We start from the raw sequence: 18323 nt of genomic DNA, 5'->3' as shown, positions 1-18323 counted from the left end.
ACCAAATAAAATTGCTACATTTTTGCAACATGTTGGGATTAATTTAATTAAGATGGACATAAATAGATACGGTGTGACCATTGTACTGTGTTGGTTTAACTGGCCTCCATCTCAAACGACTACAGGTATTTACATTGCATTATTACATTACACTAAGCTGCTTTTTTTTATCCAAAGCAACTTAGTTACTACAGGGTATTGATTACAACCTGGAGCAATGTGGGGTTAAGTGGTTTGCTCAAGGGCACTTAAGCCATGTCACGGGCAGGATTTGAACCAGCATCCCTCTGATCTAAAGACCAACTCCCTAGCCCACGGCTGCCTATTTTTGTTTGGATATGTAACCATGGATTACACCCATGATAAACTGATGAAACTGGATGAAAAACATCTAAAAACAAAAACCATTAACTGTCTGAATGACTTAACTTATTAAAAAAAAATGGGAGTGGGATGGGAATCATTCTACAGGAGTGGGACAGGATGGGATTTGTCTTTTTACTCCGCCACGGGATGGGATTTTTTTCTCTGGGAGCGGGATGGGATGGGAGTGAAAATCCACTCCCGTGTCATGCTCTAATGCACACTTCAAAGCACAGTGAAATTCATCCTCTGCATTTAACCCATCTGAAGCAGTGAACACACACAGAGCAGTGGGCAGCCACACTAGAGCGCCCGGGGAGCAGTCAGGGGTTAGGTACCTTGCTCAAGGGCACTTTGGCCCAAGGCCACCCCACATTAACCTAACTGCATGTCTTTGGATTGTGGGGGAAACCGGAGGACCCAGAGGAAACCCAGGCAGAACATGCAAACTCCACACAGAAAGGCCCTCGCCGGCCGCTGGGTTTGAACCCAGAGCCTTCTTGCTGTGAGGCAACCATGCTAACCACTACACCACCGTGCCACCCAGAGAGAGAGAGAGAGAGAGTGTGTGTGTGTGTTACTTTTCTTTACTTATTTATTTATTTGTATTTCTCTCTTTGTGTGTGTGTGTGCGCGCCAATTGATAATTTGGCTCGAAATGTAGGGTTTTTTTCATTGTTACTTCTATTTAAATTGTACACACACACACTTCTCTCTCTCTGTATGTGTGTGTACATTTTAAACAGAAGTAACAATGAAAAAAACAACAACCCTATATTTCGAGCCAAATTATTAATTGGCAATTCCGACAAGGTGAACTAAGAGGGACTTTTAGAGTGAAGTAAGAGTGAAGACACTGCGCATGTGCAGTGACGTAGATGAAAGGTGGCTGGCAGGATGGGAAGTGCAGTGTGACATATGGACAGGTCGTAATATAACTCATTTATTTTTGTTTTACCAAATATATTAGTCGTTTTGCTTCATTTTGTTTAAAGCTGTAGGTGATGGGTTGTGTGTGGCTTTATATTGGGAAATAAAAGGTCCGATGTAAGCTAGTTAGCTAATCAAAAAGCAGCATCATCAACAACAACAACAACGGACGTGTTACATACCGCATTAGCACTGGTTTAGGCATGTCCCTAAAAGTATGAAATCCGACGTTACTGTAGTTATTAGAGGTTGTCGTTTAATATCGACATATCAACTTAATTATTAGGAGTCATGTTGTTTTAGATCAGTAACTTTGACATCGAACTGCTTCACTATTGAAGCGCCTTAAAGTGCGATAATGTGATTAAAACGCGCCTGTGTGTGCATCTGATTTGTGTAACTCTCGTTAGATATTGATTAACTCTGTACTTGATCCTGTAGACCCACTCTCACTAACACAGAGCATCTCTGAGGCCGAACGGAAAGTAGAGCACTGGGTGTGTTATACTGTACTACTAAGATAAGGGTTGTTTTACAATCAGGGTACAAAGTTTGTGTCACAGGGGTCCGAAATTCAAATAGATTCAAACTGGTTCTTGTACCAGTTTTTAAGTGAAGGACAAGTTAAAGAACAGATTTCAGGTAATTTTTTGACGTACGTGTATGGTAGTTTTGTGTAATCTGCTATAAGATAAAGAAGATTAAGTGTAGCTTTAAGCAGGGATGGGAGAAACAAATGAAGTGATTCTCGGAGAGGACTTTTTTTTTTGTGACAATTCAGAATCCACAACTTCCATAGTGCTTTTAAATATAAGGCTGTAAGCTTTGTGTTAGTTGTCTCTAATATTTATGTCCCAATATCTTGACCACATTTTAGGATGAAAATAATCATTTTAGATATGTTATTTTATATTGAAAAATTAGCTGTCTTGGAGAGGACATTTTTTTCACACAATTACATACTATTTGATCAAAATAGTCTGAAAACTTACTGGCATTCAACATTAAAACTTAACTATGTTTCCAATGATATGGAACCAAATATGTGTTTTATGGTATAAAGAATGATTTAAGTGCATCCCTTTTGGAGCTACCTGTGGTCAAAAAAGCACTTTTTCTAAATGACACGAGTAATTTTGCCAAATATGACACACATTACCATACATTCACCAAAAATAACGTTATCACTAAAAATTTTTTTGCATGGTAAATAGAGCTATCACAGGGCTACAATAAACAACCAAGTTTATTTAGTCAAGCCTTTTGATATTGAAGATAAGTGTTAAATGTGATTTTTAGCTTGCGTACCCTGATTGTAAAACAACCCATAAAAAAAAACTTTGACATTTATAGGTGTGATTGTGGATTATAGCCATTTAAGACTTATCTAGCGCTCTTTTTTTGTAGGAAGATCATTTATATGTAATACTTGACACATCTGAACTACATGCCCACTGGGTTATTCCATGTCAAATCTCCGAATGCTCCCACTCGACCATCTCAGATTTGGCTGAAAAAATTCCAGATGGTTCACACACTTCCCAATAGGAAAAGTCCCAAATTTTAGCTCCCAACTCCTTATAGTTTTGTCATAAAAAATATTTTTGCAACTAACCTAATAAATCATCTCATCTCATCATCTCTAGCTGCTTTATCCTGTTCTACAGGGTCGCAGGCAAGCTGGAGCCTATCCCAGCTGACTATGGGCGAAAGGCGGGGTACACTCTGGACAAGTCGCCAGGTCATCACAGGGCTGACACCTAATAAATCATAATAATCTCATCTCATTATCTCTAGCCGCTTTATCCTGTTCTACAGGGTCGCAGGCAAGCTGGAGCCTATCCCAGCTGACTACGGGCGAAAGGCGGGGTACACCCTGGACAAGTCGCCAGGTCATCACAGGGCTGACACCTAATAAATCATAATCATCTCATCTCGTTATCTCTAGCCGCTTTATCCTGTTCTACAGGGTCGCAGGCAAGCTGGAGCCTATCCCAGCTGACTACGGGCGAAAGGCAGGGTACACCCTGGACAAGTCGCCAGGTCATCACAAGGCTGACACCTAATAAATCATAATAATCATAATAATCAATTCTACTGGACTGTCAAAGACTTTTTATCATGGATAAATACAAACTGAAGCATACAGGTTGCTTTTTCTTCTAAATTATGGTACAACAGAAATGTTGTAATGAAAACAAGTTTCAGTTTTCACCCATATTGGAGCTCTAATATTTCATTATCTAAAGGTTGCATATAGGTTATCCTTCAGGTATAGTTTACCATGAACCAAATGAAGCATTTTGTTGAGTTTAAGCTGTGTGTCATAAATTCAGGGCATTTTGTTAGCATTTGAAAATGCTTTCGTAGGCCATGAATGCTGTGCGTGTATGCGAACACCATGTTTTCAAAAAATCATTTTGCAAAAATAAGGCAGAACACATCACAAATTTTGGATATGTTAAAAACGGACATCTAATCTTTCTAAAACAGTCAATTTTATGTTGGTGGATGCTGTCATTTTTTTGCTATAACATGCCAAAAACGTCACCAAATTAATTTTTTCCATTTTTAAACTTTAATATCTTCCAAACCGCTCATCACAGAGGGGCAGTTTTAGAATACAAAGTACACAGTATATGGGAAGGTGTATGTGCAATATCAAGCCTCTGTCTTTGAAATTGCACTTTCCACAGTCCTTCAAATATGCTGCCACAGAGCGTAGTGTAGAATTTCCGAGCAAATTCAAGCCCCCTGAATTCTATGACAAACCAAAAGCACACATGTAATAGTCCATATTCTACAAGTACTGGTGCCAAATTTTGACCCTTGAAAATTTGAAGGACGTAGCTTAAATACTTTTCTAGATGCAGCAATCTCAAAGTGGCTCCCCAAAAAACTCTGTTCAAAACGGGTCCGAGGTTAGTTGCAAAAATATTTTTTTTTAATGACAAAACTATAAGGAGTTGGGAGCTAAAATTTGGGAGCATTCGGAGATTTGACATGGAATCCACTGCAAATAAAGAGACACTTCATCCTGGATTATTTACTATTATCTGTAAAGGGGAAAATAGTGGTAACTTTTAATTTGTGTGCTGTATATGTCTAGATGAACCTTTCAACACTACAATTACAAGTCTGGCGAAATAAGAAACACTTCGTATTAGTGAATGGTGATTATTATGATGATGGTGACTCTCTGTGTGCGTGTGTTTTGCTTTTGTCTCCATTGCTAGGTTCAGCCACAGCTCTGTTCCACCAAAATGGCACCTTCCTCTTCCTCCTCCTGTTGTGGCTGTTACTCTCAACGTACCTGGCTATGCTCACGCTCCTCAGCCTACACTTTGGTTCTTGGCTTGATATTCATTATACTAGGGACCAGTCGCATCATTTTGCTGAAGTTCTCTGAAAATGAAGGTAATCTTCAGCTTGTCGAATTCAACTGAATGAGGTGATGTAATTAGCAATGGTCAATACTGTAACTTAAGTTTGTCAGTGTTTATGTTGTTTAACTCTTTACCCCTTAATGATGACCCCGTGCATATCCCATAATGACGACATATGGTGCCGGTGTGTACAGTTAGGCCCATAAATATTTGGACAGAGACAACATTTTTCTAATTTTGGTTCTGTACATTACCACAATGAATTTTGAACAAAACAATTCCGATGCAGTTGAAGTTCAGACTTTCAGCTTCAATTCAGTGGGTTGAACAAAATGATTGCATAAAAATGTGAGGAACTAAAGCATTTTTTAAACACAATCCCTTCATTTCAGGGGCTCAAACGTAATTGGACAAATTAAATAATTGTAAATAAAATGTTCATTTCTAATACTTGGTTGAAAACCCTTTGTTGGCAATGACTGCCTGAAGTCTTGAACTCATGGACATCACCAGACGCTGTGTTTCCTCCTTTTTAATGCTCTGCCAGGCCTTTACTGCAGCGGTTTTCAGTTGCTGTCTGTTTGTGGGCCTTTCTGTCTGAAGTTTAGTCTTTAACAAGTGAAATGCATGCTCAATTGGGTTGAGATCAGGTGACTGACTTGGCCATTCAAGAATATTCCACTTCTTTGCTTTAATAAACTCCTGGGTTGCTTTGGCTTTATGTTTTGGGTCATTGTCCATCTGTATTATGAAACGCCGACCAATCAGTTTGGCTGGATTTGAGCACACAGTATGTCTCTGAATACCTCAGAATTCATCCGGCTGCTTCTGTCCTGTGTCACATCAATAAACACTAGTGACCCAGTGCCACTGGCAGCCATGTATGCCCAAGCCATCACACTGCCTCCGCCGTGTTTTACAGATGATGTGGTATGCTTTGGATCATGAGCTGTACCATGCCTTCACCATACTTTTTTCTTTCCATCATTCTGGTAGAGGTTGATCTTGGTTTCATCTGTCCAAAGAATGTTCTTCCAGAACTGTGCTGGCTTTTTTAGATGTTTTTTTAGCAAAGTCCAATCTAGCCTTTTTATTCTTGAGGCTTATGAGGTGGCTTGCACCGTGCAGTGAACCCTCTGTATTTACTTTCATGCAGTCTTCTCTTTATGGTAGATTTGGATGTTGATACGCCTACCTCCTGGAGTGTTGTTCACTTGGTTGGCTGTTGTGAAGGGGTTTCTCTTCACCATGGAAATTATTCTGCGATCATCCACCACTGTTGTCTTCTGTGGGCATCCAGGTCTTTTTGCATTGAGGAGTTCACCAGTGCTTGCTTTCTTTCTCAGGATGTACCAAACTGTAGATTTTGCCACTCCTAATATTGTAGCAATTTCTCGGATGGTTTTTTTCTGTTTTCGCAGCTTAAGGATGGCTTGTTTCACCTGCATGGAGAGCTCCTTTGACCGCATGTTTTCTTCACAGCAAAATCTTCCAAATGCAAGCACCACACCTCAAATCAACTCCAGGCCTTTTATCTGCTTAATTGAGAACGACATAACAAAGGAATTGCCCACACCTGCCCATGAAATAGCCTTTGAGTCAATTGTCCAATTACTTTTGGTCCCTTTAAAAACAGGGTTGCACATGTTAAGGAGCTGAAACTCCTAAACCCTTCATCCAGTTTTAATGTGAATACCCTCAAATGAAAGCTGAAAGTCTGGACTTTATGCCCATGTCCATTATATAACTATAACTTGAATATGTTTCAGTAAACAGGTAAAAAAAAGTTTGTGTCAGTGTCCAAATATATATGGACCTAACTGTATGCACCATAATGACGACATCTGCCGCTACATATGTAGAGTGAAACAAGCTTTCTGATTGAAAGTTGCAGTAATCATTTATTGTACACCATTTGACATGAATTCTTCATGTAAAATGTGAAGATTGGTTTTCACACAGGTATTACTCACCTTTCAGACACTACCTGTGAGTTGGTGAATGTTGAAACATAACTTTGAGTGATTTTTGTATTCTGTGTCATGCCCTCTTTTCAAAAATGTATGTCATGATTGTTTCAACATAATGAAGGAGAAAACTGATATGAACAAAACCTTGTCTTTAGACTTTTTTCTTGTAAATATATGTTCTAAGGGTGAACAGTATATACATATACAAGGGTGACTGTAGCAACTGCTTTAAGGGGTAAAGAGTTAAGAAAGAAAGCACAACTTTATTCATCATACACTTGTGAAATTCCTCTCTGCATTTAACCCATCTGAAGCAGTGAACACACACATGAGCAATGAACACACACACACCCAGAGCAGTGGGCAGCCATGCTAACAGCGCCTGGGGAGCAGTTGGGAGTTAGGTACCTTGCTCAAGGGCACCTCAGCCCAAGGCTGTCCCATATTAACCTAACCGCATGTCTTTGGACTGTGGGGGAAACCGGAGCACCCAGAGGAAACCTACGCAGGCATAGGGAGAACATGCAAACCCATGAATGGGCTCGAACCCAGAACCTTCTTGCTGTGAGGCGACTGTGCGAACCACTTACACCACCGTGCTGCCCAATTGCGCTCAGGTTAATATGTAGGTAGCCTGTTACAAAATGTTGGCCTGTTACTAATTTACTTTTGCTTTTTTTTTTTTTTTCCAGAAAACAAGTATGACTTTCATCCTGCCTCTGTGAATTTAATGGCAGAGACCATTAAACTTGTCTTTTGTTTAGGCATGTCAGTGCGAGTGATCATTCGAGGTGAGCCTCCAGTATCAGCTTTTATCAAACCTAAACATCAGTAAAACAAACTTGTCTTTCAACAATTGTTTTTACATTCACACTTCACTAATCTGAACATACCTTTTGTAGCAGATTTTTGTTCTTTTCCTCCAAAGTTTGGACTGTGTTGTATCCAGTATTGAATTTTTTTACATTTTCTCACCTCTTGTTACATCGGAGCTTCAGTCAGATTCACTATGGCCTGTCTTCTAAAGTCTTTGAGGCTATGGCTGCATTATAAGCCTGATTTTGCTGGAAACTAATTGTTTGTAAGAAGACCAACTCTGTCATCATTAGTTTGAGCAGATTAGTTTGAACTGATTTTCCAAATCATTAAGGTCATGTGCTCCATGACCCATGTGTATCATAAACATTCTTTCTTTGTAGTAGTGAGATGAATGAACTATTATCAAAAGCGTCATTGCAGATTATTAGCTGATTATAACCTGTTGACAGCTGATCAGCTCTTTCCAGATATGTACATGCCTCGTCTCGTCTCGTCTCGTCTTCTTCCGCTTATCCAGGACCGGGTCGCGGAGGCAGCAGTCTAAGCATGGAAGCCCAAACTTCCCTTTCCCCAGACACCTCGGCCAGCTCCTCGGGAAGAACACCGAGGCGTTCCCAGGCCAGCCGAGAGACATAGTCCCTCCAGCGTGTCCTGGGTCTTCCCCGGGGCCTCCTCCCGGGGGGACATGCCTGGAACACCTCCCCAGGGAGGCGTCCAGGAGGCATCCGAAAAAGATGCCCGAGCCACCTCAGCTGGTTCCTCTCGATGTGGAGGAGCAGCGGCTCTACTCCGAGCTCCTCCCGAGTGACTGTGCTTCTCACCCTATCTCTAAGGGAGCGCCCAGCCACCCTGCGAAGGAAACTCATTTCAGCCGCTTGTATCCGCGATCTTGTTCTTTCTGTCATTACCCAAAGCTCATGACCATAGGTGAGAGTCGGAACGTAGATCGACCGGTAAATTGAGAGCTTCGCCTTTTGGCTCAGCTCCTTCTTCACCACGACGGACCGGTAAAGCGACCGCATCACTGCGGAGGCTGCACCGATCCGCCTGTCGATCTCACGCTCCATCCTTCTCTCACTCGTGAACAAGATCCCGAGATACTTAAACTCCTCCACTTGAGGCAGGACTTCTCCACCAACCTGGAGAGGGCAAGCCACCCTTTTCCGGTCGAGAACCATGGCCTCGGACTTGGAGGTGCTGATTCTCATCCCAGCCGCTTCACACTCGACTGCAAACCGCCCCAGTGCATGCTGAAGGTCCTGGTTTGAAGAAGCCAACAGGACAACATCATCCGCAAAAAGCAGAGATGAAATCCTGTGGTTCCCAAACAGGATACCTTCCGGCCCCTGGCTGCGCCTAGAAATTCTGTCCATAAAAATTATGAACAGAACCGGTGACAAAGGGCAGCCCTGACGGAGTCCAACATGCACTGGGAACAGGTCTGACTTACTGCCGGCAATGCGAACCAGACTCCTGCTCCGTTCGTACAGGGACCGGACAGCCCTTAGCAAAGAGCCCCGAACCCCATACTCCCGAAGCACCCCCCACAGAATACCACGGGGGACACGGTCAAATGCCTTCTCCAGATCCACAAAGCACATGTGGACTGGTTGGGCAAACTCCCATGAACCCTCGAGCACCCTATGAAGGGTATAGAGCTGGTCCAGTGTTCCGCGACCAGGACGAAAACCGCATTGTTCCTCCTGGATCCGAGGTTCGACTATTGGTCGAATTCTCCTCTCCAGTACCCTGGAGTAAACTTTCCCTGGGAGGCTGAGAAGTGTGATTCCCCTATAATTGGAGCACACTCTCCGGTCCCCTTTCTTAAAAAGAGGGACCACCACCCCAGTCTGCCACTCCAGAGGCACTGTCCCCGACCGCCACGCGATGTTGCAGAGGCGTGTCAACCAAGACAGCCCTACAACATCCAGAGACTTGAGATACTCAGGGCGGATCTCATCCACCCCCGGTGCCTTGCCACCGAGGAGCTTGCAAACCACCTCAGTGACTTCGGCTTGGGTAATGGACGAGTCCACCTCTGAGTCATCAGCCTCAGTCTCCTCAGTGGAAGACATGACGGTGGGATTGAGGAGATCCTCAAAGTATTCCTTCCACCGCCCGACAATGTCCCCAGTCGAGGTCAACAGCTCCCCACCCGCACTGTAAACAGTGTTGGCAGAGTACTGCTTCCCCCTCCTGAGGCGCCGGACGGTTTGCCAGAATTTCTTCGAGGCCGACCGATAGTCCTTCTCCATGGCCTCCCCGAACTCCTCCCAGTTCCGAGTTTTTGCCTCCGCAACTGCCCGAGCTGCAGCACGCCTGGCCTGCCGATACCCGTCGGCTGCCTCAGGAGTCCCGGAGGTCAACATGGCCCGATAGGACTCCTTCTTCAGCTTGACGGCATCCCTTACTTCCGGTGTCCACCACCGGGTTCGGGGATTGCCGCCACGACAGGCACCGGAGACCTTGCGGCCACAGCTCCGAACAGCTGCATCCACAATGGAGGTAGAGAACATGGTCCACTCAGACTCAATGTCCCCCGCCTCCCTCGGAAGCTGGGAAAAGCTCTCCCGGAGGTGGGAGTTAAAGACCTCCCCAACAGAGTGCTCGGCCAGACGTTCCCAGCAGACCCTCACCATACGTTTGGGCCTGCCAGGTCTGTCCAGCTTCCTCCTCCGCCAGCGGATCCAACTCACCACCAGGTGGTGATCAGTTGACAACTCAGCCCCTCTCTTCACCCGAGTGTCCAAGACATAGGGTCGGAGATCAGATGACATGACTACAAAGTCGATCATCGACCTCCGACCTAAGGTGTCCTGGTGCCACGTGCACTTATGGACACCCCTATGCTCGAACATGGTGTTCGTTATGGACAAACTGTGACTAGCACAGAAGTCCAATAACAAAACACCACTTGGGTTCAGATCGGGGAGGCCGTTCCTCCCAACCACGCCCCTCCAGGTGTCACTGTCATCGCCCACGTGAGCATTGAAGTCCCCCAGTAGCACAATGGAGTCCTCAGTCTGAGCACCCCTCAGTACCTCTCCCAGGGACTCCAAGAAGGCTGGATACTCTATACTGCTATTTGGCCCGTAGGCACAAACAACAGCAAGAGCCCTCTCCCCAATCCGAAGGCGCAGAGAGGCGACCCTCTCGTTCACTGGGGTAAACTCCAACACATGGCGGCTGAGCTGGGGAGCTATAAGCAAGCCCACACCAGCCCGCCGCCGCTCACCACGGGCGACTCCAGAGAAGTGGAAAGTCCAGCCCCTCTCGAGAAGCTGGGTTCCAGAGCCCAAGCTGTGCGTGGAGGTGAGCCCGACTATCTCTAGCCGGTACCTCTCAACCTCCCGCACAAGCTCAGGCTCCTTCCCCCCCAGCGAAGTGACATTCCATGTCCCAACAGCCAGCCGCTGTGTCCGGGGATCAGGTCGTCGAGGCCCCTGCCTTCGACTGCCACCCAATCCACACTGCACCAAACCCCTACTGCTACCTCTGTGGGTGGTGAACCCACAGGAGGTCGGGCCCACGTCACCTCTTCGGGCTGAGCCCGGCCGGGCCCCATGGGCAAAGGCCCGGCCACCAAGCGCTCGCATACGAGCCCCAACCCCGGGCCTGGCTCCAGGGTGGGGCCCCGGCTGCGTCCTACCGGGCGACGTCACGGTCCTGGATTTTTTCTCCATAGGGGTTTTTTGGTGAACTGCTCTTGGTCTGGCCTGTCACCTAGGACCTGTCTGCCTTGGGAAACCCTAACAGGGGCATAATGCCCCCGACAACATAGCTCCTAGGATCATTCAAGCACACAAACCCCTCCACCACAATAAGGTGGCAGTTCTAGGAGGGAGATATGTACATGATATGTACATGCATTTACATGCAAAGTAATTTGGAATGGATTTGTGTTTAATATCAGGTCTGTAGCAGATTTAGGCAAGAGCTAGACTTGTATCACTTTTACTTTGTAATATGAACATGAATCTTTATGTGGCCAGAAGTTTTCCCACAAATTGTTGTTGGTTTTAATCTTAAATCTTTTTGTGTTTGTTTTGCAGAGAGTCGTTCGTGTAAGGACTTGGGCTGTTCCTCTGGTTCCTCTTTTACTAGCTGTTTTAAATGGGCTGCCCCTGCATTTCTCTATTTTCTTGACAACCTCATTATTTTTTATGTGATGACCTACCTCCAGCCTGTAAGTTGAGTTAGTTTTTAATGTGATATGTTCTTAGTCGGAAAGAAATTTCTAAGTTCTGTAGTGCATTTTTTTTTTTTGGACTTCTTATGTATTTCTCTTTTTCAACATATTAAGTCAGTCAATGCATCATTCTGTTTGTTTGTTTGATTGATTGTTTGAACAGGCAATGGCAGTATTGTTCTCCAATGTCGTCATTCTTACAACAGCCATTCTATTTCGGTTTGTTCTGAAGTAAGTGTTAAAGACACACAAATTTATGCTTTGTTGTTTCCACTCCATATTTTTCCTACTCTAATACAATTGAAGCAAATTCTGTTTGCCTGCTTTCTGTATATAAGAGCAATGGGAACATTTGTGTGTTGTGCATGAGCTGTCCATATCAGGCTGAGACATGTCTTCGGTCTCATTCAGCTGTTGTAATTGCATACCACACTCTGCAGGCGGCGTTTGTCCTGGGTGCAGTGGGCCTCGCTCGTCATTCTCTTCTTCTCCATTGTGGCACTGACCATGAGCACATGCACTAACCAGCATGCCGTCAGTGTGCATGGCCTGCATGCAGCGCATGTCTCTGCTCCCTCCAGCAGCTGCTCAAATTATACATTGTTGGAGATGAAGAAGCACAACCAGAGTGAAACCAGCTGGGCAGAGGGACTAGCCCCTGATCTCTGGAACAGCCAGCTTGTCCAGCGTTTACGTGGCTTCGGCCTGGGCTATGTCTTGCTGCTGCTTCAGTGCTTCACCTCTGCACTGGCCAACATCTACAATGAGAAGATCCTGAAGGATGGAGAGCAGCTGGCTGAAAGTATTTTTATTCAGAACAGTCGGCTGTACGTGTTTGGTGTTGCCTTCAATGGCCTGGCATTGGTGGTGCGTACAGATTCCCGGACGATGATACTGCGCTACGGCCTATTTCATGGCCACAATGCCTACTCAGTAGCGCTGACCTTCATCACAGCTTCCCTTGGTCTCTCTGTTGCCTTTATCCTTAAGTTCCGTGACAACATGTTCCATGTGCTGACGGGCCAAATCACCACTGTGCTCGTCACAGCCCTGTCATTCTTCCTTTTTAATTTCCGCCCAGAACTAGACTTCTTCCTACAGGCGCCAGTAGTGTTGCTGGCCATCTTTATATACCACAGCAGCAGCCTGAAGGACCCAGAGTATGTGCTTCAGCAAGAGAGGCTCAGGGTCATCAATGGAGAGGTGTTTGAGCGGCATCGAGGGGTAAGGATTCAACTGCACTAATGTAAAACACCAAGGATGTTTTCAAACTTAATTCATTTGCTAAAGTTGGAACCAGAGTTAAAATGATTTTGTTTAAATATTTATGCATTTCTAGAGACGATGGAATTACATTATTATAGTTATATAAAATCAGAAGTAACAGTTCAGTAGTTTAGTGCCTACCCCGACACAGTTGGAGTGTTAACATCTGTCAAAATGAACTAAATGCGCCCAAGCAAGACCTAATACTCATCAATATTCATCTTGGCCTTCTCCAGCTGTGTTTGTCTTTATAGACTAAGACCAGTGTAACTGATACTCTGTGTGTTATGTCATCCTTTCCTGTATGCGACTGGGTTTCTTAATTCATGTGTCCTCTGATGGTTCTCTGTAGATAAGGCAATAGGGGTGTTCACACGGCAACTTTTACTCCGGTGTAGCACCGGGGCTGCCCCGGTAGAGCGTTCACACGGTACAAAGTTATACCGGTGTAGCCCCTGAAAGCTGCTTAAACCGGTGCAAATCTAACCCTGCTCGGGAGGTGGTTTAAGAAATTTACTCCGGAGTAAATGCTAGTTTGCGGGGCAGCACCGATATAAAATGGGCCGTCTGAACGCTACAGGGGTAGACTCGCTACGCGTGAGGAGAGTTGATTACATAAGGGTATTGCATAATTTGCATCCTGGTATTTTGCGCTTCCAAAATGGCGAATATCAACAACAGCAGAACTGCGTGTCTTCCAGTGTTGCCAGATTTGGCAGTTTTAAGTGCATTTTGGCGGATTTGAACATATTTTGGGCTGGAAAACGTCAGCAATATCTGGCAACACTGGTGTCTTCATCCACGTTGTTTTCCCGGCGCTTGGTGATGCCATGACAACCGGGAAAAAGAAGTACATTTTCACGCATGCGCATATTTCATTTCCGCATTATTACTATCGGAAATGATAGTAATAATGATAGGAAATGATAGTAATAAAGTTTTTGCTACTATAACACGGTCGCAGAAACTGCCGTGTGACCGCAAGTGGGGCTGCACCGGTGCTAACACGCTTCTCTCTAGTAAGCAGGGTTGTGACGTGTGAACGCTGCGCAAAATTTACACCGGTGTAAGATATATCGCAACAAAATACATCGGTGCAGCATCGATGCAAATATGTGCCGTGTGAACACCCTAAATCTTAAGTGATAATCCAGTATAGGAAAAATGGAAAGAAACCTAGAGCCATATTTTCAAAAGACCTTGTATGTATGTATGTGTGTTTTATTTATATATATAATGTATGTATGTATGTATGTGTGTGTGTGTGTCTATATATATATATATATATATATATATATATATATATATCACACACACTTTTTTATTTATATATATATATATATATATATATATATATATATATATATATATATGTGTGGGCGGCACGGTGGTGTAGTGGTTAGCGCTGTCGCCTCACAGCAAGAAGGTCCTGGGTTCGAGCCCCGGGGCCGGCGAGGGCCCTTCTGTGTGGAGTTTGCATGTTCTCCCCGTGTCCGCGTGGGTTTCCTCCGGGTGCTCCGGTTTCCCCCACAGTCCAAAGACATGCAGGTTAGGTTAACTGGTGACTCTAAAATTGACCGTAGGTGTGAATGTGAGTGTGAATGGTTGTCTGTGTCTATGTGTCAGCCCTGTGATGACCTGGCGACTTGTCCAGGGTGTACCCCGCCTTTCGCCCGTAGTCAGCTGGGATAGGCTCCAGCTTGCCTGCGACCCTGTAGAAGGATAAAGCGGCTAGAGATAATGAGATGAGATATATATGTGTGTGTGTGTGTGTTATATTTATATATATATATATATATATATATATATATATATATATATATATATATATATATAAAATGAATGAGAGAGATTTTGTTTTATTTATTTTAAGCTAAATGTAATTCACAAAACATTGTAGCACTAAAAGCAGCTCCCAAACCTGTGGAGGGGGAAAAAGAGGCAGTCCAGATGAGCTGCCACATTAATGCACAGTTGAATTGTACCTTTAATGACCATGAGTATTTTAAAAGGTATCTTCTCGATTTTGTAGCTATTGCAGTGATTATGGAGCAGTGAGAGATGCTGTTACTTCACCTAGAAATAACGTTCCGGTACAGATTGTGATTTTGACAGATTTGTTAATTGCCCGTATAAGCAAATGCCATTTTGCAACATGGATGAACTCTAAATAGAGTCTGCAAGTCATTTTACCCATCACAGCTTTCCACACCTCATCTGACAGTTCAATCAGTTTTCTTTCAGATGTTCACACACTACAAAGACATTATCGTGTACTGTCTATTAGACGTAGATCAATATGCAAATCAATCCTCTAGTTAAAATGTAAAAAAAAAAAACCCTTCTCATTATTATTCACCTACTCATTCATGCAGTTATCTAATTGGCCAATCGTGTGACAGCAGTGCAGTGCATAAAATCATGTAGATACAGGCCAGCAGCTGTGGGTACACTACATCACCTGAAGTTGCTGGCCTGTATCTGCATAATTTTATGCGTTGCACTGCTGCCAAAAGATTTGCTGACTAGATAATGTAACTGCATGAATGAATGTGCAGGTGTACACATGTTCCGGTGTTACACATGTTCCTAATAAAGTGGACAGTGAGTGGATATCCGCTTGATAAAATCTGGAGTAATGACCGTTTTTCCGGGTCCAAGCCTCGTCTTTTCAACATGCCACAGTGCTGTAATGTGTCTCTCACTGTTTGAACAGAGCTGAGTTCAAAAACTTATGCAGTTGTCATTCTGCTGCATTCCTTGCAATGAGATAATAAGATTGATTGATTATACCACCTGGGAGAAAAGTAGCTAAAGCAAGTTCAAAAATGTGATTGAAAATACGTGACTTGAAAATATATTACTCAGGTCTGGGATGTATTTCATATGAAATGTACAAGTTTTTTAACACGAGAAGATAAACTTCATATCTCGAAGTCAGTAATGTGATTTTCTTATTATTGTATAGACACAGTCACAAACAAAACTACACAAGTTTATAAAAACAATTAATTGATTTTCCTCACAAGTGAAGATATTGGAAAATATGTTAGTGTCCCAGATGTAGTCGATATGAAAAATCCGAGTGGCATATTTCCTAGTAAAACACTTGTTTGTATAATAATATGGATTACTACAGTTGTGGAACAGGGCTATTTACTGTATATTTATTATTTACTGTTTGATCTCAAACTCCTTAAGAAGGCAAGAAATTCCACTAATTTTTGACGAGGCACACCTGTTAATTGAAAAGCATTCCAGGTGACTCCCTCATGAAGCTGGTTAAGATAATGCCAATGGTGTGCAAAGCGTCATCAAGGTAAACGCTGGTTACGTTGAAGAATCTAAAATATGAAACATTTTGTTTTATTTGTAACACTTTTTTGTTTACCTCATAATTCCATATATGTTCCACGTTATTTCACAGTTTTGATGAGTGAGTAGGTGTGTCCAAACTCTTGACTGGTACTGTACATCGGACCTCACATAGGACAACTCTTAGTGACAAGTTACGATTTGTTCCTAAATATGGTATTGAAATCGTAGCTGAATTTAGGAATCTAGTATAAATTCTTGCAAGCCACTAGCTTAGAAAATGTGATCCTGCTTACATTAGACCAAAGGACATGCATAAAAAAATAAAGGAGGAATAATTTAAGGTTCGTGGTTGGTTAGTAGGATGTTCTGAGGTTAGCTTGATCAAAGCTTGCTTGAAGTAGAACAAGATACAATCTTTTGATTTCTCATCTCAATATGTTGTGCACAGGCTGTGCATTTATTAAACATGTATTGCATTACTAAGTGCATTTCTGCTTATTCTTTTTTAGGATGGGGAAGAGTTGGAGAGACTAAATAAGTCTGACACGGAAGGTGATTCTGATGAGGAGTCTTTCTGAGCCCATTTGCCCTCTCTTCAGGTTTTACCTACGAAAATGTTACTGTAATTATCTTGCAAATTATGTCCATGTGCCTGTATGTATAATGCTCTTATGGCTATATTTATTGACCCTTTTTTCGGGGATGCCTACTGTATCGGTGCAAAAGGTTGATGCAGTTGTACTGCAAACCCACTACAATGACACTACCAGGTCAGTGTTCCTATTATGCTGAGAATGATCCCCCACCCAAGTCATATCTAGTCAGTGGTGTCTCCTTTCCGTTCATGGATAGGATGGGATGGAGTGGTTTGACAAATTACGTACAGAAATAGATGGGCTAGAGTCAGTAATTGTAAACATAGTGTGCCACGCTTTGGTACGAGCTTCTTATAAATGGGACAAACAATAGGTATAAACAATGTGGCCTAAATATATGTATATTATGGTATTTTATTTTTCTGTGTCCATGGTGTTGACTTTCATGTGATCAGTATCAAATGTCAGGTGTGTGTGTGTGGTAGGGCTGAATAAAAATTCTTGATTGAAGGCTTTTAAAATGTTCCAGAGAAACACAAGGAAGTCTGGCAGAGTGGTGTTTGTCACATGTTGTATAATCACAATTCTGTGACCAGCTGTCATCAGTGTTCTTGACAGTGTTGCTTTTTATTAAAATGCTGCTGGGCAAAAAAATTGACTGGGAACATTTTCCTGACACTATAAAGACACTACTTAGTGCATGTAATCAAAATGCTTCAATTCATCAGGAACAGTTCAGTCAAGTTTGCCAATTTAGGTAGCACTTCAAATAAATCTGCTCAATCACCATCCCATGTCTTTTTGATCTGGAAAATAATTTAAATAGTTTAAAGATATACTTTAAAAAAATAATGTCCCCTTTGTGTTTTCACACAAGTTATCCTAGATCATCTGTAGTCTTAACAAAAATCATTCAAGTGCAGTATATATTGTGTGCAATATTTTATAATATAAAATTAACGTTTCCTGAAAGGCAGAACAGCAGGTAGCTGTTGCTACTGTACAACTCCAGGGTCCCTGGTTCGATCCCAGGGTCAGTGTACTCATGTATGTGTGGGTTTTCTCTGATTTCCTCCCACCTCCCAAAAACATGCAAGTAAGTGAATTGGGCAGGCTAAATTACTTCAGGTAGGTATGAATAAGTGTGTGAATGCATCCGATGGACTGGTATCCCTTCCATGGTGTGTATACGTCATGCTCTGGATTCATTGCGATTCTGATCAGGCTATTAAAAGTGAGTGAATGAGTGTGAGTGAAAGGTTATAATGGCTTAGAATACTGAAAAAGATTAATAAGCCTTATTCTTACAGCATGAAAACAGGGAGGGAACATATAGTCAAACTGGCTTTAAAAAGCCTGAATGCAGGAAAGGGGACATGAAGATTGGTACCTGAAAACCTTTGGCATGTAGACTTAGCAATCCACAGTAACCCACATGACCTGCTAAACTAATCCAAACCATCAGGAGGTGATGTAGTAAACAGAA

The 18323-nt window shown here is 43.1% G+C and overlaps 1 protein-coding gene across 1 annotated transcript; it reads left to right on the top strand.

Annotated features, from left to right (window-relative positions):
* Positions 1-1232: 1232 nt before the first annotated feature.
* slc35a5 (solute carrier family 35 member A5) lies at positions 1233-17565 on the top strand. Its single transcript, XM_060929844.1, has 7 exons — positions 1233-1289; positions 4530-4710; positions 7342-7440; positions 11521-11654; positions 11821-11888; positions 12098-12881; positions 16751-17565. Exons 1-7 carry the CDS (start codon positions 1242-1244, stop codon positions 16817-16819), a joined length of 1383 nt encoding a protein of 460 aa, XP_060785827.1. The 5' UTR covers positions 1233-1241; the 3' UTR covers positions 16820-17565.
* Positions 17566-18323: the final 758 nt, after the last annotated feature.

The sequence above is a fragment of the Neoarius graeffei genome, chromosome 9, assembly GCF_027579695.1.
Source record: "Neoarius graeffei isolate fNeoGra1 chromosome 9, fNeoGra1.pri, whole genome shotgun sequence".
NCBI classification, from domain to species: domain Eukaryota; kingdom Metazoa; phylum Chordata; class Actinopteri; order Siluriformes; family Ariidae; genus Neoarius; species Neoarius graeffei.
The sequence above is the reverse complement of the archived record's forward strand: the minus strand, read 5'-3'. Positions and strand labels throughout refer to the sequence as shown.

Bases quoted from the DNA above. Each gene is read 5' to 3' on its own strand.
- slc35a5 (XM_060929844.1), top strand. From the start codon at position 1,242: ATGAAAGGTGGCTGGCAGGATGGGAAGTGCAGTGTGACATATGGACAG. The intron at 1,290-4,529 runs GTCGTAATATAA...CTCCATTGCTAG, and splicing joins GCAGTGTGACATATGGACAG to GTTCAGCCACAGCTCTGTTC. The intron at 7,441-11,520 runs GTGAGCCTCCAG...TTTGTTTTGCAG, and splicing joins AGTGCGAGTGATCATTCGAG to AGAGTCGTTCGTGTAAGGAC.